The sequence below is a fragment of the Arvicanthis niloticus genome, chromosome 1 (genome assembly GCF_011762505.2).
Source record: "Arvicanthis niloticus isolate mArvNil1 chromosome 1, mArvNil1.pat.X, whole genome shotgun sequence".
In the NCBI taxonomy this organism is placed as follows: Eukaryota; Metazoa; Chordata; class Mammalia; order Rodentia; family Muridae; genus Arvicanthis; species Arvicanthis niloticus.
In genome coordinates, this window is record NC_047658.1 from 39,988,676 (window position 1) to 40,007,380 (window position 18,705).

Consider the following 18,705-nt stretch of genomic DNA (forward strand, 5'->3'; position numbering starts at 1 on the left):
ATTTTCTTGAAGAAATTTGGATTACTCTTAAAGTAAGATCTTTATGGCTTTAATTAATAGATTATTCCCTCTGATGTCTTCCCACTACTAATTTTTGGACTTTACTATCAAGGCTTTCTTATGATTTCTACTTTGTAATTAGTTTAATTTCTTTTTCAGTTTTTCATTTCATTAATATTTCTCCTTTGATTACAGACTTACCCGACATTATTCCTAGAGAATACAATCTTTTTGCCTCATGTTTAGGTTTCCCTTTAGAAGGCAGTTATTATACTTTGAGGTCAAATGTAGCCTAATTCTGACTCCTGAGACTCTTTGTACTAGAACAAATTTGCTTACGTTCAAACTTATTCAAGGCCACAAACTTGGCAATTAACTCCCATTAACTGGAGTTACAAGGGCCTCATGGTGGCAGTTCTTCAGAATACATCCACACATCTACAGGTCGGTAGCACACAGCTGACAGGCATCTCTAAGTCTCGGATCATCAAACTATTAACTGATACATACATCAAAGCATCACAGGGTATCTCATAAATATACATTTTAATCTTTTTATGTATAAGCTAAAAGTTAAAAAATGAAGTTAGTAGTTTAATACAGCTCTAATAGTGGTTTGCAGTCTGATTGGTTTTATCATGTAGATTTAAACAAATAAATAAAAACAAATCCTGTAAATAGCAGCAATTCCTGATTTCCTCAGCAAACATGGAGGAAGTGGGAGTCAGAAAGAAGCAATACAAGCAGTACATATAAGGACCACACTTGGAGTTTTCATCCACCATTTGCAATGAGGAGTTTGCTTCAGTGCACATTTAAAATCCTGGGAGCTGGTTTCAAACACTAACTTACCATGTTTGATTTTTTTCCTAATAAAGTACCAATTCTTATAAAGCTAGTGGACAGCTACTCCAAAGCCCCCAGTGCTCTCCAACTGTGTGGCACGGAGACAGCTTAAAGCATTCTCTATGTCACATGGTAGGAGACAGTACAGACCTACTGTTCCATTGTAGCATGGGTCCTTAACACTCACAGCTTCCCAAGAAAACATGTCACTGCTAGACTAAGGGACAACTCTGAGGCTCGTCTAGAAGCCCAAATCATTTCTCATTACTATGCTCTACTAACTTCTCGACTTACTCCATGATAATCTATGCACAGGCTCTTTTGTCAACCTAATGTCACATGCTAAGTGTTCTTAAGAATTTACTCTCTGGGGGCAGGAAAAATGGCCCAGCACTTGCTATTCTCCTAGAAGACCTATGTTCAGTTCTCAGGACCCACATGGCAGCTCACAACCACCTATATCCCCAGTTCCAGAAAATCTAATTCCCTTTCCTGGTCTCTGAGAGCACCAAGCACACCATGGTATACAAACATACATTTAGGCAAAACACTCTCACACATAAAATTTAAACAAATCTTTCAAAACAAATAATTGACTGTTTTTAAAAACAGTCTTTTTTTTTTTTTACATTTCTTTATTATTATTTAATGAGTGCACATGCAAAGTCACATGCTGATTTGCAGGAATCAGTCTTCTCCTTCCATTTGGGTCAAATTCAGGTACTCAGGCTGGACGGCAAGCACTTCTAGTAGCTGAGGCATCTTGTTGATCCTCATTTATAACATTTAATAAAAATTTAGCCTGCTAAACTAGATGCACTTTTGTTTTCTTGTCAACTATAAATGCCGCACGCACTGAATTTAGTGACAGAGTACTTTTGGGGATCTAAAACATGCTTTTCTACAGCCAACCTATGCCGAGCAATCCACAATCCTTGCATCCATTATTCAACATGGAATAAGTAGTAAACATTCCCAAATAATTAGGTTTACTAATTATTCGAGGAAAAACAGGAGCAGCCAGGGAAAGCTTTTCTCTATACTCCCCTCAACTCTCAGGAGGTAAGAGGTGAAGCTACAATTCTGTGAGCTAGTGAGTCAACCAAGCTGTATCAACTCAATAGCAAGAAATGCCAAATTTTGAGCCCTCTGCTAACTTTCATAGCACAAGGCTCAAGCGACTACTTTTTTCCTCCTATGCTGAGAGTCACCACTGTGAACAAAGCCTGTCTGTAGGCTCATCTGTCATTCAACTGTCACTGTACAGGAATAATAGGAACATCCCTCTTTCTGATGCATCTTTTCATTTCAGGAAGAACAGTCAAAGAACCTTAACGGTTTGACAGTATTACAAGTGACTAAAGCAGTACATACCCAAAGGCAGCTAATGGGTTCAATGGTATCACACACGATCTAAGCCATCCTTACAGGCAGCCTTTGTAGCTGCCAACTGAAGCAGCTAGTATCAGACAGCTGTTTAAGAAAACTCATAAAAACTGAGCTCCAGGAGACTGGGGAGGTGGCTCAGCGGTTAAGAGCACTGGCTGCTCTTGTAGAGGACACGTGTTCAATTCAGCACCCACACGGCAGCTCACACCTGCCTTTAACTACAGTTCCAGACGTCCGACACCCTCACACAGACATACACACAGGCAAAACACTAAGGCACATGAAATAAAAATAGAGCCGGGCATAGTGGTGCACACTTTCAATCCTAGCATTCAGGAGGCAGAGGCAGGTGGATCTCTGTGAGTTTGACATTAGCCTGGTCTACAAAACGAGTTCCAAGACAGCCACGCCAGGGCTGTTACACAGAGAGACCCTGTCTCAAAAAAAAAAAAATTAATTAATAAAAAAATTGTAAAGAAAAAAAGAAAAACTGAGCTCCTTCAGCTGAACTTTGGTAAGAGGCTGAATTTAGTGAGTGGTCCCTAAATTATGGGTTCCACCTCCCATTACAGAGACATCTCACAAGACTTAAGTACTTATACAAAGTTCTCAGTAGCATGGCTAAACACAAAGCTTTCTTTCTTTCTTTTTTTTTTTAAATTTTTTATTAGATATTTTATTTACACTTCAGATGCCATCCCCTTTCCCCATTCCACCCCCCTTAGAAAACCCCTATCACATGCCCCCTTTTCCTTTTTGCATTTATACATTGTTTTAAAATAATGTTAATCATAAGCGTTATAAGTTTGGAATTGTTCAATCAGAGGTGTAACCCACTGACCAACCTAGATATAACAACTATCTTTGACTGGTGGAGATACATGAATATCTGCCTCCCTGTCTCCCCCCTCTTTCTCTCTTTCATCACCTAGCTTCTCCTCTCCTTCTTCTTCTCCTCTTCTTACTCCTTTTCTTCCTCTCAGTACTCCTCCTACCTTAGCTCCTCCTACATATCACTCTTCCTGTTAAAATGAAACTTTTCTCTCAAAAATACAATTAGAGCATAATTATGCCAATTTGTACCAGTGAGGTACAAGATAGTCCTAATACCCCGTCCATCCTTTTGTTGACTAACCAGCACCTCTGTCATCTATCCTAATTAAAACATTTAGTTCTGAACCTGGCTTTAGGATGAATGTCAGCTGACGACCATCCACTCAAATCTTTTCTCTCAAGGTAAATAGCTATAAGTTTTCAACCCCGTCAGAAATCCAGAATGACTTAGTTAACTATAATTGTGGGAAGCACAAAGCATAGCTTCTACAACTTAGCCAATTTATAGAGACCTCTGAACACCTGAAAAGCCCCTATACTACCGAACGTTGGAGCATTAAATCTTCAGCCTTCTGGCCCAGAATCATCTGACAGACCTAACACAAAGCTTTCTATTGTTCAAATACTTTGTGTATATGTGTATGTCTGTCCATCTGTCTGTCTGCATGACCATTAAGAAGTATTCATATTTGCTAAGAGTCTGTCTGAATGACCATAAAGAAGCACTCATATTTGCCACATTTCTAGATGGCTCCTCAGTTTTGTTAAAAAAAAAAGGGGAGGGGGGGCAGCACCAGCAGCGGCCATGTTCCACTTGATCCTTTCTCAAACAGTTCTTAGAATTAGACAGCTATGGTTTAGCACGAGTCCAAAGGAAGATTTCAAGTGTATATACTTAAAAGATTCCCCTCCTCCTCTCCTTCTCCTCGACATAAGCTCTCACATGGTGGGCCAAGCTGGCCTAGGGCTTACTGTACAGTAAGTCCTCAAACTCACAGTAATCCTTCAGCTTCTGAGCAACACCAGCATCAGGCAAAGGACATTTAGAAGATAGCTCAAAGCTGTCACTACCGAAACAAGGGTAGGAAAGGAAAGCAGATGGTCAGGGGAGCAGGAGCCAGGGCTGAGGAGGTACTGCAATGCAGGAAGGACCTGAAGGCAAGTGCAACTGTGTGAAAAGTTGGGTGGAGACAGAAGAAGTAACAGCAGCACCCAAACCAAGACTTAGCCTGTGGCAACAGACTCTGCCAAGAATTGGAGAGACTGCCAAAATGGCAGCGTGATACCAGATACTAGAGATGGCCACCTTCAGTATGGAGTCCCCTTATACGGACCAATTCTGGACTATAAAGAGTATATAAGGTGGAAAGAATGTCAGGCTTAGAACTGGAGTCTGCCCTTGAGTTCTATTACTAGCTGCAACTCCAGGCAGGTTACTGTACATCAATCTCTTCATCTGTAAAATTAGTTTGTCAATGGGTTTGTACAATAAGTTTTATAATTTTAAGAGACTAAATGTTCAGCAATTAAACAAAATACTTGACTAAAGAGAGTATACATTAATAGCTTATTATTCCTGCACAGTTAAATTAGTACATGTAGTTTCTAGTAGAAACACATATTACACACACAGAAATATATATGTGATGATAATAAAAATGATAGAAAATTGTATATACAACATGAGATTTAACTAGCTCATGTGTTTCTGGTAACATCTGACAGTCAAGCAAAGTTCAAGGTTGCTTATAAGACAATTTGCAGTTTTACTCTGAACTCTGATGTTACATTTGCAAGTTGAGTTATATGCCATACAAATGAAATAATTTAATCTTTTTCCTTCCCCCCTTTCAGCCGTGACTGCACCATCCTGGCAATCACATGGTTGAAAGCTATTAGGAAGTGGTCAAAGGTGGCTCCGGTGGGTATGAGGTGCCTCGCACATGAAGAGGAGGATGAGCACAGTGGGTATCCACTCTACAGGTAGAGCTCCTCACACCAGTGCACTTCTTATAACTCTTATCCATCAACTTTGCAGGATAGAGACTGTCATCTCTGACCTTCAGATATGGACAGCGAAACTCAGCAATTACTACAGGTCACACACTGTGAAGTGGTACAACTTGTCCAGGTGCTGGCCCCTGCAACTGTTCTCAGTTCTCCCTGTCAGTCCAGCAGGCATGTTTACTCTTTAAATATGTATATTTGACATTCTCACTCAAAAAGCTCAGACTTTTTTTTTTTTTTTAGAAGTATAGCTTGTTTTTTTAAATAGAGTTATGTTGATTTGTTAATTTACTATTGTAGACTATATATGTGGGAAATTAATCTCCTTAAATTTAGCAGTTTTTATTATATGAATTGATTTTAATGTTTCTATTGTTAATTTATTATTATAGAATATATCTGTGGGAAATTACTCTCCTTAAATTTAGCAGTTTTTATTATATGAATTGATTTTAATGTTTCTATTATTTTAAAGATTTCATGAAGAAACTTTAAATTGAAAATACATAAAATGAATTATATTGGTAAACATTTCCTTCAGGGACTGGTGAGCTATTTACTTCATTGTCCTCAGAGATAAATTACTATTAAGATGCTTTTATGAATGAAACTGTAATAGTTTAGGGTCCTATGTGACTTTATTTTTTTTTTTTAACTGGCACTTGCATTTCTTAAAAGTTGAAAAAATAATTTAGTTCTATGTGAAATAAATGTACCTTATTATTAAAGACCCATGTGCCCAGCATGTAACGTGTCAAAATGAACCAACTATAGAAATCGGTAGAGGATAAGGTTTTATTTGCCAAGATGGCATTTCTGGTTCAGTAGGCAATTTAGTCTATTTTAAAGTCTTCAAAGTCTTACAGTCAGATTTTCTGACATTAGTACTTATAACAATACTCAAAAATAAGTTTAGAGGGCAGAAGCCAATATGGATATTGGCTTCTAATCTAAAGAGACAAATTTTGGGTTTGGGGTATGTGGTTAGTGGTGGAGAGCTTGCCTAGCATGTGTGATCCTGGGTTAAATCTAAGGACCACGGGAGAAGAGGAAACAGTTATTAGCAGACGTGTTTGTACTAGGAGTCAACCATATACCATATGATACCATACCATAGCTGGTATACTCTGTGATGGCATTGACTGACTTTGTAAGGATGGGACCCCTGAGCTAGGCACGGTGGCACATGGGAGGCTGAGGCAGGAGGGTAAAGGTCAAGAACAGTGTTGCCATACAGGGAGACCCTGCCTGGCAATACAAGCAATGACATCATCCCTGACTAAAAAAAACTTCACTTGTCATCTGGCAATAATGCTGTTGTTCATGTCAAAAATGGATCTACAGAGGAATCATCAGGATAAACAGAAAGAAACTAATCCATTTTAGTTAAAGAAATGCGTTGTATTTTATGTGTTGGCTAGTCTAGTCATCATATAACCACAGTACTTACCAACTGGCAAAGATGCAAGACGGTTTCCAGCCATGGAGAGCTCATTGAGGCTGGGCAGCTGGCAGAGGTGACGCGGCACACACCATAGCCGATTGCGGTCCACAGTGAGGTACTGCAGAGAAAGGCACAGGTGAAGCCTCTCGGGTAAAGCTAGCAAACGATTGGTAGAAATGTCTAGTGTCTGCAGCTCCTTCAAATCGCCAACCTCTACAACCAAAATCAAAATTAATATAAATCGCATTCTGATTTAACTCCAAAGAATAAAATAAAGAGAATCAATACTGCTACAGTTCAAGTAAATAAAATTAGTTATATCCACAGATATGATGCTGAAGCACAGAACTTGGGTCTAGACTGCAAACCATCCAGACTTGGTAAGCATGTTTCTCTCAGCTAGCCAGATTTGGGGAGAGTGGCTGCATGTGTACACAGATGTGAACACAGATGTGCTTAGCCATGAGTGCATGTATGGAGAGCAGAAGCCAACATCATCCATCTTTCTCTATAGCTCTTCACCTTAGTTTCTGAGACAAGGGTCTCTTGTTGACCTTCTGCTAACTGTTTCAGCTACTCTGGCTGGCCATGGAGCCCCAGGTTCTACCTTCACCCCTTTACACCAGTTAGGGTTACAGATACGCACTAGGCTATACACAGATATGTATCTGGCTTTTATGTGGTTTATGGGGATCTGAATTCAGGCCCTAATGCGTCGGTAGCAAGCACTTTACTTACTGAGCCATCTCCCCAGCAAGTGCCAGAGTTTCGTAAATACAGAAAAGTATTGGCTTAAAGGGTGGGGCACAGAGTCATTAACCTGAGCCAGAAATCTGATACTGATGAATCCAAGTTTTTGGTCAGGTGAGAAAGGAAAAGTTACTTCAAGGTAGCTGTTTCTGTAACTGTACAGCTGCCCTCCTAAGCTGATAATTTAAGATTTACGAGCGGAGGCACCCAGATAAACAGAAGAACTCTACTTGGTGTAAAGACTGTGATGATGCCACTGCCCCCTCACACCGCCTTTCCTAACCCCTTTCTCCAGCCATTCATTCCTCTTAGGTTAGGGCTTGCAGTTCCACTCTGGACACAGTTGTTTAGGACGTAGATGAGGAATATCATTTCTGTCAGACAGTGAGTCTTTTGCATTCACATGAGCTTTTATTGTTTGTTACTGACCAGGAGTTAGCCACACTACAACTCAGCAGATCAAACCTGCTTGGCATAGTAAACTACAGGGGCTGGAGAGATGGCTCAGTGGTTGGGGGCACTGACTGCTCTTCCAGAGGATCAGGATTCAATTCCCAGTGCCTACATGGCAGCTCACAACTATAACTCCAAGATCTGATACCCTCAAACAGACATAATTCAGGTAAAATACTAATGCACATAAAAATAAAGATAAATTATTTTAAAAAATAGTAAAACCACAGCATTCAAACAAAGATTATGTGGTAAAGATCATATGTGTCCTACAAACTTAAATACGCTTAGAATCAGGCCATTTACAGAAAAAGTTTTCTGACTTTTCTACAAAATTATTATTAAAAACATCCTTTAATTTTTTTATTACATTTATTATTATTACTGTTATAGCTATGTATACACAGACTTGTACAGGTCAGGGGCAACCTCCGAGAGTTAATTCTTTCTGCCACCACGTAGGTTCCCATCATTAGGCCTAGCAACAAGTGCGTTTACCCTCTGAGCCATTGAGCCATTTCTTTGGCCCTAGCAACATTCTTAACAGCTAATTTTTTATGTGAAAGGAATGTGGGGTCAAAATATATTGACTTCAAGTTATTTTTCTAATACTGACAAACTTGTCCTAGGCTACTCATTATTTACTAATTTATCCAAAAACTGAGTCAAATATTCATTTGAAAACAGGTAGGGATGGTTCTGTATGTAGCAAATGACTCTCAATAGCAGTTTTGTTCCATCTGAACTTAACTGATCTGTAATACAAGGAGCTAAATTCACTCTTGTGTTCACTCTTAGCAGTGATATAGCTGATAAAGTCCATTTTTGTATCTATTCACAGAACCAAGTTACTACATATGTGGGCTGTGCTGGTGAGGTAGTTAGTGGGCCTATGTTTCAAAAGCGAATAAAAAAAGACAAAGAAAACAAAAAAAACAGGAAGGAAACTTTTGACCTAACTTTAGCAGTGACTATAGGAGTGACTGGACATCCAGGTGGGCCAGGTGACAAGAGAATGTCTCAGTAGGCAGTGCCTTTGGAACCAGGACTCATACAGGAAACAAGGTGGGACAGGAGCTCAGAGAAAGGAAAGCCACATGAAGAGCTCAGGCTTTTGGAAAAGTTCCTGGGAATGCAGCCAGGAAAGGGCAAAAGGAAAGAGGATATTGCATTCCCAGCAGGGGGTGGGACGTAACTGGAAGCATGAGGCCAAGACACAGACGTGAAAACACTAAACCCAGTGTGCCCATGCCCAGCAAGCACCCATCCGCTACAGGAGGAGCGGAGAGGAATGCCAGGGCCGAGGGCCTGCTGGAGGAATGGCGACAGTGATCACCAAGAGCCAGAGCTTGGAGTGTTGATAGGAAGTCCTCTATGCAGCCTCCAAGTAAATATGCAGAAAGCATCCCAGTGGGAGAGAGCCTGGCTGAGAGGATGTATGTCACTATAAAACAGAAAGTATGAAGGAACTTGAGGAAAAATCCAGGGACATTTAAAGAAAAGCAGACAAACTTGACTGGAGATGGTAAACAACAAAATCAGAGAAAGTCAGAATCAGGCTTCGGCTTTTGCTACCCTCTAGAGCAGTGCTTCTCAACCATCCTAATGCTGTGACACAATTCTGCATGTGGCAGTGACCTCAACCATAAAATGTTATTGCTACTTCATAACTGTAATGTTGCTACTGTGAGGAATGGTAATGTAAATAGCCAATATGCAGAACATCTGATATGTGACACCCCCCCCCCCCAAAAAAAAAAAGGTTCATGACCACAGGCTAAAAACCACTGCTCTAGACCATTATTCAAAATATGTATGGGGATGCAAATCCAAATTTTTGTTTTCCTAGAAAAGAGCATAATAGAAATAATTAAAAACAAATCAAGCTGACCTCATGTGACACCTCAAAAGCTAGAGCAAAAGACACATTGTGTTTCAAAGTGGTGTTTATCCCAGGTTATCCCAGGTTTGACCACAGCTGTAACATTAAGCAGGTCTCACATTCCAAAGGACTGAAATGATACAAAGTAAGTGCCATGATCAAAGTAGGTTAAAGGCACAACTGCTCCACAGGAGGCCCAAAACACCAAAGGCCAAACCAGAAAGCAACAGAAAGACACAAATCAACAGAACCAGAGACACCAGTAGGACAGAAGGTAATTGCAAAAACACTTGATACCCCAATAAGAAGAAAATCCAGAAAAGGGGGGCTGAAAATTCAAAATAGTGGTTAAATTTTAATCTAAAGATTCAAAAAGCTCAATAAAGACTACAAACACAAAGAAACACCTATGTTCACATCATGAACAACACTGTTAGAACCAGACTCTTCATGTTTATGATATTAAGACACTTAAGGTGAGGGCTGGAGAGATGTCTTAGAGAGTCTTAGCACTGGCTGAGCAAGCCTCGTGGCCTGAGTCCAATCTCAGATCAATCCACAAGCACACCATGCACATACTCAAGACTGTGCTGGCTGGCTGTCTCTCTCTCTCCTCTGCCCCATCACAAATTAAAAAATTAAGCTAAAAAAGAACAAACAAACAAGAATATTTATGACTTACATGAACTATAAATGGCAAAATGATGGATGTAAATATAACTATATAAATAAACTGAGCCAGGTGTAGTGGCATTTGCCTTAAATCTTAAATCACTCTGGAGGCAGAGGCAGGTGGGTCTCTGAGTTTGAGGCTAGCCTGGTGATCTACAGAGCAAATCTAGGACAGCCAGGACTATATAGAGAAACTCTGTTTTGAAAAACAAAAAAATGAAACAGGAAATTAAATAAGCAATCAAATGTATAAAGATGTTAGACTACCTTTAAAAATGACATGATATCTGTAAGAAGCACACTTTAAATTCAAAGGCACAGCTACGCTTTAAGTCAAAGGAGGAGAAAGCACAGAAGCAAACCACCACCACCACAGAGAAACAAGGTTAATTTTCTATCACAGACAGACAAGAGGATATGTGTTCCGATAAGAGATTAAGAAATATTTCACAATCATTAAATCATCAGTAATTCAGGAAGAAACAAACAATAATTACAAGTATACAGATACATAATGAAAGCTCAAAATGAAGGGACAAAAACGACACAAATGAGAAGAAAAGTAGCATTTTAACAATGACAAGGGACAGTGGTGACACACCACTGTCACCAACCCACAGAGCCACAGCACATGAGAATGGCAGGGAGACAATAGACTCAAGCTTTGCCATCAAGCAAGCTGGCTCTTTGACACCCTAGAAGCCACACCAGAAAACACATTGTTTTTGAGCACACGGTGCATTGTCCAGGGCTAACCATATGCTACACCACTTAGTATGTCTCATATTTAAAAGGACTGAGGTCATACAGAGGAGGCACTCTGACCAAATGGGTATTAAAGGAGAAAGAGATCTGGGACATCCCCCAAATACTTGAGAATTAAGCAACATATTTCTAAATGACCAACAAGTAAAAGAAATTGAAAAGAAACTTAGAAAATGTTTTTGACCAAATGGAAACAATAAGACAAAATGCCCAAAGTGAGGCCGCTGTGGTGGATGGCAGCTGAAGCCTGGCAGCTCTCACTAGGAAAGCTCCAGATGTGCTCCAGAAGCTCCTACCACTAGGGAAGGAAAAGAAGTGAACACTGACCATGGATTATTAAGTGTGAAGGGAAAGCTACAACTACAATAATGAAGTAAAAATCTAAAACCCAGAAACTCAACAAAAGTCAGCTCTTAAAAACTGACAAAGCTTAGGCAGGCATGGGGGTGGGATGGGAGGGAGGACGGAGGGACGAGGGGACACAAACTGCTAAAATGGAACAGAAGATGGGACAGAACAACTTCCTTCAGTAGGTAAAAAGACAACTCTGACATGTACATACAGTCTACTGCTACTCAGAAATAAAATAGAACAGTGACACCAAGCCCAGATAACTCTCACGTGACCAAAGGCACACCGCATGCTCACAATTGTCATTAGGTGGAAAAGTCTAAACTCCTGCACTAGAAAACAGACCAGGGACTGATCGACAGAGCCTGAAGGGTGAACTAAGGCTGGCATGTATACAAGAGATATAAGAACCCTGGGAGGGAGAAGCGCTTACAATCTCACCCATGACTGGATCCTGAAAGGCCGAGTTTTCCTTTGTGTTAAAACTCCAACAAATAGGGGCTGGAGAGATGGCTCAGAGGTTAAGAGCACTGACTGCTTTTCCAGAGGTCCTGAGTTCAATTCCCAGCAACCACATGGTGGCTCACAAACATCTGTAATGAGATCTGGTGCCCCCTTCTGGCATGTAGGCATACATGAAGGTAGACCACTGTATACATAAAAAATAAATTAAAAAAAAAAAAAAAACTCCAACAAATAAATCCCAAGAATTATCTTAATTTTCTTTCTGAAGTTATCTTTATTACAACTGTTATGCAAATAACACACATGCTTGCTTATTAAAGCAAAATTTAAAAAAATTATATACTGATTTTCTGAACATTTTAAATCAGTACAATAGTTATTCTGAGAATAAATTCAAATAATTTAGTTTAGCTGCTTTTATTTCAATAAAAAATACTGGTAATTTTTATTTCTAAAAGAAAGTTATTTTTAAAAGAGTCTTTTTGATATGTCCTTATCATGTGTTCTGTATATATATACACATTCACATGTGTTTGGAACATACTCAAGTTCAAGCACATGGAGGCCAGAAGTCATGTCAGGTGCCTTCCTCAGTTGCTTTTATTTTTTGAGGCAAGGCTCTCACTGAACCTGGAGCTCACTGGCTGGCCAGTGTGTCTCAAGGAGGTGGAGCTCCTGTCTCCAACACCTTAGATGGAGTACAGATGGATGCTGCTACCCATGTCTTCTTATGAGAGAGCTGGGATTTGAACTCAGGGCTTCATGTTTATGTGGTAAGTCCTTTACTGGGTAAGCCAGGCCCTCAGCTCCCGCTTTATCATTCTTGATACTAAAAGTGTTTATAATGAAAGTGATTTAAACTAAAACCTTTAATATTTTCAACAACCTTAAAGCTATTTATTGTGATGCTACCTAGAAATCAACACAGGACTACTCACAGTTACAACATGTTTCTCTGGGGATGCTGACATACTCCTCCCCTTTTCAGCTGGGTCTTCTGAACACACCTCTTTGGCCCTGCTACACCCCTTCCCTGAAGGTAACCACCTATTTCCTTAATGTCTCTTAACAATCCTAACTTCACAACTGTTAGTCACTGTTTACTTTTATGCTAAATATGCATTTCCTTAAAGCTTCTCAGCCACTAGTATCTTGAAGACAACTTTGCTGCTGCCACAGTTATTACTGAAACCAAGCAAAGAAATAACATCTGGTGCCAATTTCAAAGAAAAACAGCAAGACCCCTTTAAATAGTCATTCATGGATGAACACTGGCCTAACCTAGAATTTAAATGGAATGGGAAGGAAGCCACCCACTCCAGGCCATCCCAGTGGCCACACAGAGTCAATAACAAGGCTTGCTATTTTCAAGTTTGGTTCTTTCCGGTGCCACTAAAAACAGCTCGAACTTAAGCTCTGACGGCATCCCAGGCTTAGGAGAACATGCAGAGAAAAAAAGCCAACATTTCAACACCAGGTTCCTTTACTGCACAATCTCTCTCTCTCTCATTCATTCACAACTTACGATATGGTTTTCAAAGGCATTCCTTGGCTATTTAGATATGAACAAGCCAAAACTGCTTGTTAACTGTTAAGTATTATCAACCATAAAACTTTGGGCTATTTACTTAATTATTTATACCTTTAATTTGCTGTAAACAAACAAATATCTGTTTAAAAAAGAGAATAACCCTTACCTCAAGAGATCAATTATGTAACTATATAAAATGTACCATATAATTAAATTCAGCAACACATGGAAGAAAAAGAAGCATTTCTAATTTCTAGTTCATTATACTATAAAATATTCTCAATGGACACTCTGCATATAATCAATTTTGTGATTTTATGGTTGATATCTTATTACAGAAACAACTATAAACACATTATATGTGTTTAACAGAGAAAGGGCTCTTAAGAACCATGTGTCTTTCAGAAACTCAGGAGTACTTTTCTTGGAAAAAAATTGAAACATACACACACATGTATAAAGCACAAAGTGAGCATATGCACACATACACGCTCACATACACACAAGCACACAACCCCCCCACATATATAGACATAAGCACAATACACATAAAACAACAACAAAATGAGCTCAGGGATAACCAATGTATTAATGCACCTAAAAGTAAAGTTCTAAGGCTTAACAGTATGCAACCACCAATTCTGCAGCCTCTTAGACCTTGCTTGTCATCAGGCCCGAGATACATTCTAAAAATCATTTTTAAAAAGACAGAATTTGTGTATCTTAATCTGTTTCTCTGACAAGAGAAAGTCCTTAGACCTAAATTATTGTACAGCTGCATGTCACTCAACCAGGGTATGATCTGAGAAATGAATCATAGGCAATTTGTCATCTGAATATCATAAACTGCAAGTGCACAAGGCTAGATGGTATAGTCGACTATCCACATGTACAGTGTATGGAAGCCTATGGCATCTGGACTACAAACCTATGCACTGTACTGAATACTGGTGGCAACAGGAATACAACAGTAATGGCTACAACATCATTATGTGCTAGGAAAACATTGCTTCATTATTTCTGATGACTATGCAGTCCATCACTGGCTGAACTTACTTTATGCAATACATGGCTACACCTGCATTTTAAAAGAAAAAGAAACTTTGCTAGAGGGGACTGGGGGGGGGGTGTCACCATTTGGAATGTAGTAAATAAGAAAATCACCTGTTTTGACATTTCCCTGGTACTTTGTGTATGATTACTCACTAGAACCCTTCTCCAGTTCTTAAAAATAAGTTATTTCCCGATGTTGAATATCTAACCAAATAATTTGGTATTTGAAGTACCTGGCAAAACAGGTACTCCTGATTTGGTACTCCTGAGAATGTTGCAGGAAAAAAACAAAACATTAAAACCTGCAAAACTATAAAGTGCTCTCAATGGCAGCTGTAACTAACTGCAACAGAGAGATGGCTCAACTCTCTTCCCCAGATATATTCTCTTTGAACTTTAAAGCATTTATTCTAAAACTCAGCTTCTTTATTATTACTTTGTATCAGTACATGGATGTCTCCTCAGAGCAGCTCTTTATCTCCTTCATTCTTCAAGACTCATGGAGACCACATTCACAGGTTCTCGTTTGTATTTTATTTTAGTGGTTGTCTGTTACAGATTTCTTCTAGGTCTGACTTTTTCCTCTGTATGGGGGTAGCACAAAAGAATTTCCAGGCTTTGACTTGCAGGAAACACTAGGTGCCCATTGTTGGCATAAAACCATTATAATCTGTCTCAAGATAGAGCACAGCATCACAGACAAGAATACTTCTTTATTTCACTACTTTACAGACAAGAACTAAAAGCAATCCATATTTTGTCTTTTGAAAAGAATATTACAATGCTACTACTTTTATCTCACTTTCATAAACCAGGGAGATGTTTTAAGAAGAAAGTATTTAATGTATATACAACATTACCAAATTGGGTCATTTAGTTTTATTTCTTTGAACTTATAGAGGAGTTGACGGTCACCACTGACTACAAACCACTTGGAAAATACAGGTTTAAAAATTCTCCAGGGGCTACTGTGGGTAAGAGTGTTTGCTGCTCAAACATGATATCCCAAGTCAAATCCCTAACACCCATATAAAAAAACTAGGTATGGCTGGTCTAAAAACTAGGTAGACACATGCTGGTCTGAACCCCACCCCCACTCCCCACCCCCACACATATATAGCAGAAGGCTGCCATATCTGGCCTCAGTGGGAGAGAATGGGGCTAATCCTGCAGAGACTTTATGCCCAGGGAGGAGAGATGGAGGGACTGTGTCCCCGATAGCTCCATGCCATACAGGGTAGAGACAGGAGGGTTACAGTGACTAACAGGCCACCTGACTCAATCCAGGCTTAAGTGAGACCCTGACTCAAGGCAGGGAAGTGGGAAGTGATACAAGATGTCGTTCCCATGTGTGGACTCCCACTATTACACACACACACACACACACACACACACACACACACACACACACCACAATCTCACTAAAGTCACAGATAACTGATTTCTAAATGCAAACTCTTTGTAAAGACTCAATAGGAAACTCATGTTAGCAGTATTTGCATGAAAACTAAAGCTTCTGGGTTTGCATATTGAGGTTACAGGTCTTAATCCAAAAGTCACAGGGTTCTACTTTTGTGACTACTGCTTAGAATTAACACTGCTGAAGAAAATAAATACTCAACAATGACACCAAAAGTATGATGAAATACTGTGGAGAGACGTATACACTTAACTTTTCTATGCTGCTTCAAGTTTTACCTCCAAGCTCATGTGAACATTTATAAATTAAATTAAAAATTAATTATGTTTTAACATTTTGTTTATTTTATGTTTGTATGAGTATACTGTCACTATCTTCACACCAGTATAGATGTTTGTGAGCCACCATGTGGTTGCTGCGAATTGAACTCAGGACCTCTAGACGAGCATCCACTGTTCTTAACCACGGAGCCATTGCTCCAGCCCCAATCAATTAGTTATTATGACAGTACCTCGGCCGGGCGGTGGTGGCGCACGCCTTTAATCCCAGCACTTGGGAGGCAGAGGCAGGCGGATTTCTGAGTTCGAGGCCAGCCTGGTCTACCAAGTGAGTTCCAGGACAGCCAAGGCTATACAGAGAAACCCTGTCTCGAAAAACCAAAAAAAAAAAAAAAAAAAAAAAAAAAAAAAAAAAGACAGTACCTCACACATTTTGAGATTCCAAGAAAGGAGAAAAAAAAAAGGTAACCCCCCGTTACACTGTTTTGTTTTGTTTTAAAAAATGGTTTCATTTACTTTATCTAAGAACGATCGATCACACAGAAATTTATTAAAATTCTAAGAACTGGATTTTTTAATAACTCAGGTCATTAAAACTCAACCTAACAGAGACTAAACAATTTACTAAATATTTATTTACTAAATGTATTTATTTAGTTGATTCAAACCCATACTTCTGAGGGTCTTACAAGTTCTGTTATAAAATAGAAAAATTCTAAATTTATATAGTTTCTGTCAAATGTATTACAGAAATTTGTATTGTGCTTCTAATAACTCATAAAAATGTATTTATTTAGATTTCTATTTAATTTTCCTAGCCATTAAAAAATTCCTTCATGGGACTATATTTGGCTAAAACAAAAAACAAAAAAACTAGTCCCTATATACCAGAGTTCAGTCTTATTGTGGTCTGTAGATATTTTGTCTGTACTGTATTAAGAGAGCTTTCAAAACCTAGATACTAGAAGGTAAGGACAGTGGGACAAAGTGACAAAGGAACTGTGTATACAGAAGGGATGGCGAAGAGTCCCACACAGGCACTCATTTCCCACGTTTACCTTGTGCTTGACTTCTCCTATCATGTGAACTAACAGTCCAGTAGAACATAAGTCAAATCAAAGCTGAGCAGTGGCGCACGCCTTTAATCCCAGCACTTGGGAGGCAGAGGCAGGCAATCTCAGAATTTGAACTCAGCCAGACCCAGCCTGGTCTGCAGAGTGAGTTCTAGGACAGCCAGGGCTACACAGAGAAACCTTGTCTCAAACAAAAGAAAACAAAACAAACAACAAGAAAAATTAAGTCAAAACAGCATTTAAAAAACCAAGAAAAAAGAACTCAAACATGCTAATACAGAATTGCTGTATTAAATTTATCAAAGGTTGGTGAGGATGGGCACTGTGGAGTTCATGGAAGAGTGTGAGCGGCCTGTTTTCCTGAGGACAGCCTCACCAATACCAGCTAGGTCAATGTTCTCAGGTTCTAAAGGGTTTGGGAGAAAAACACGTGCTACATGTCTAACTTGCACTTCACAGAGCAGTTACCAAGTCAAACACTTAGCAGGCTCCTCGGAAGTTTTAAAAAATGCTGACAATCAACATTTTAAGAGACACCTTCTCCATCTGCTCTTTCACAGCTTAACATTCTAAACAATAGTTTTATATTCCTCTTCTTTCCTTCTAAAATTCTTTTAAAAGACATATCCATTTTGTTTTATGGGTATTTTGCCTGCATGTATGTATATGCAGGCTTGGTGGCCTCAGAGATCAAAAGAGAGGATCAGATCCCCTGGAACTTGGGTTACAGATGGCTGTGAACTGACACTTGGGCTGGGACTTGAACTTGGGACTCCGCAAGACTAACAGGTGCTCTTAACCACTGAGCCTTCTCCAGCCCCTCTAATCTGCTTTTCATATAAGAAAAACAAGCTATCTGGACTCTGCTCAAAAGCAAATGAGAATGGGACACTACCTTGAGTTTATTTGTGCTGCCACTGTCATTATAATACCTGCGTATGTCTGTGAGGCCCTGGTTATAACCTTAGACTGTCAGCTTGAAGAAACTAAAACCTTTCTTGGTAGCCATGCTTGCATCTACACACGTTCCTTTAAATATTATTTTGCAGATATTTTTGTCTTATTCTTCCGAAGGATGTTCAAAGAGCTTTGCAGTTACATCTTAACCTCAGATCTGCATCCCTAACTCTCTCCTATCACACATCCACTTTCTCCCTCTGGGAAAGTACCATTCAGTCTCCTCTGCCTCATATATCCAAAGCAACAGTAGTAATTAAAAGGTTTACTCGACATACAGAATAAGCCAGGCTCATAAACCCCCTTAAATCCTTCCACAAAAATATGACTTTCGTTATTTCCGGACAAGCCTTTGCACTACAAAAACCCTTCATAATACAAGTCACAATCACAGCCAAAGAACCTAAAGAAAAAGTCACTCTGGTTTGGAAAGACTAGACAAAAACACGTACAACCATTGTGATACTTCCTCTGTATCCACATTTTAAATAAGCAAAGCAATACACATGGCAGATGTCCCCCTGAGTAACTATAA

At 39.3% G+C, this 18,705-nt stretch overlaps 1 protein-coding gene across 8 annotated transcripts in view; it reads right to left on the reverse strand.

Annotated features, from left to right (window-relative positions):
• Positions 1–18,705, reverse strand: part of Lrrc28 (leucine rich repeat containing 28) — a 121,342-nt gene that overhangs the window by 38,256 nt on the left and 64,381 nt on the right. For 5 of the 8 annotated variants that reach the window (XM_034519577.2, XM_076935650.1, XM_034519561.2 and 2 more), the window contains exon 6: positions 6,527–6,733. The exons of the other annotated variants lie outside the window; for them this stretch is intronic. In XM_034519577.2, coding sequence (XP_034375468.1) covers positions 6,527–6,733 — 207 coding nt within the window. The remainder of the gene's footprint in view (positions 1–6,526; positions 6,734–18,705) is intronic. 8 annotated transcript variants of the gene reach the window in all.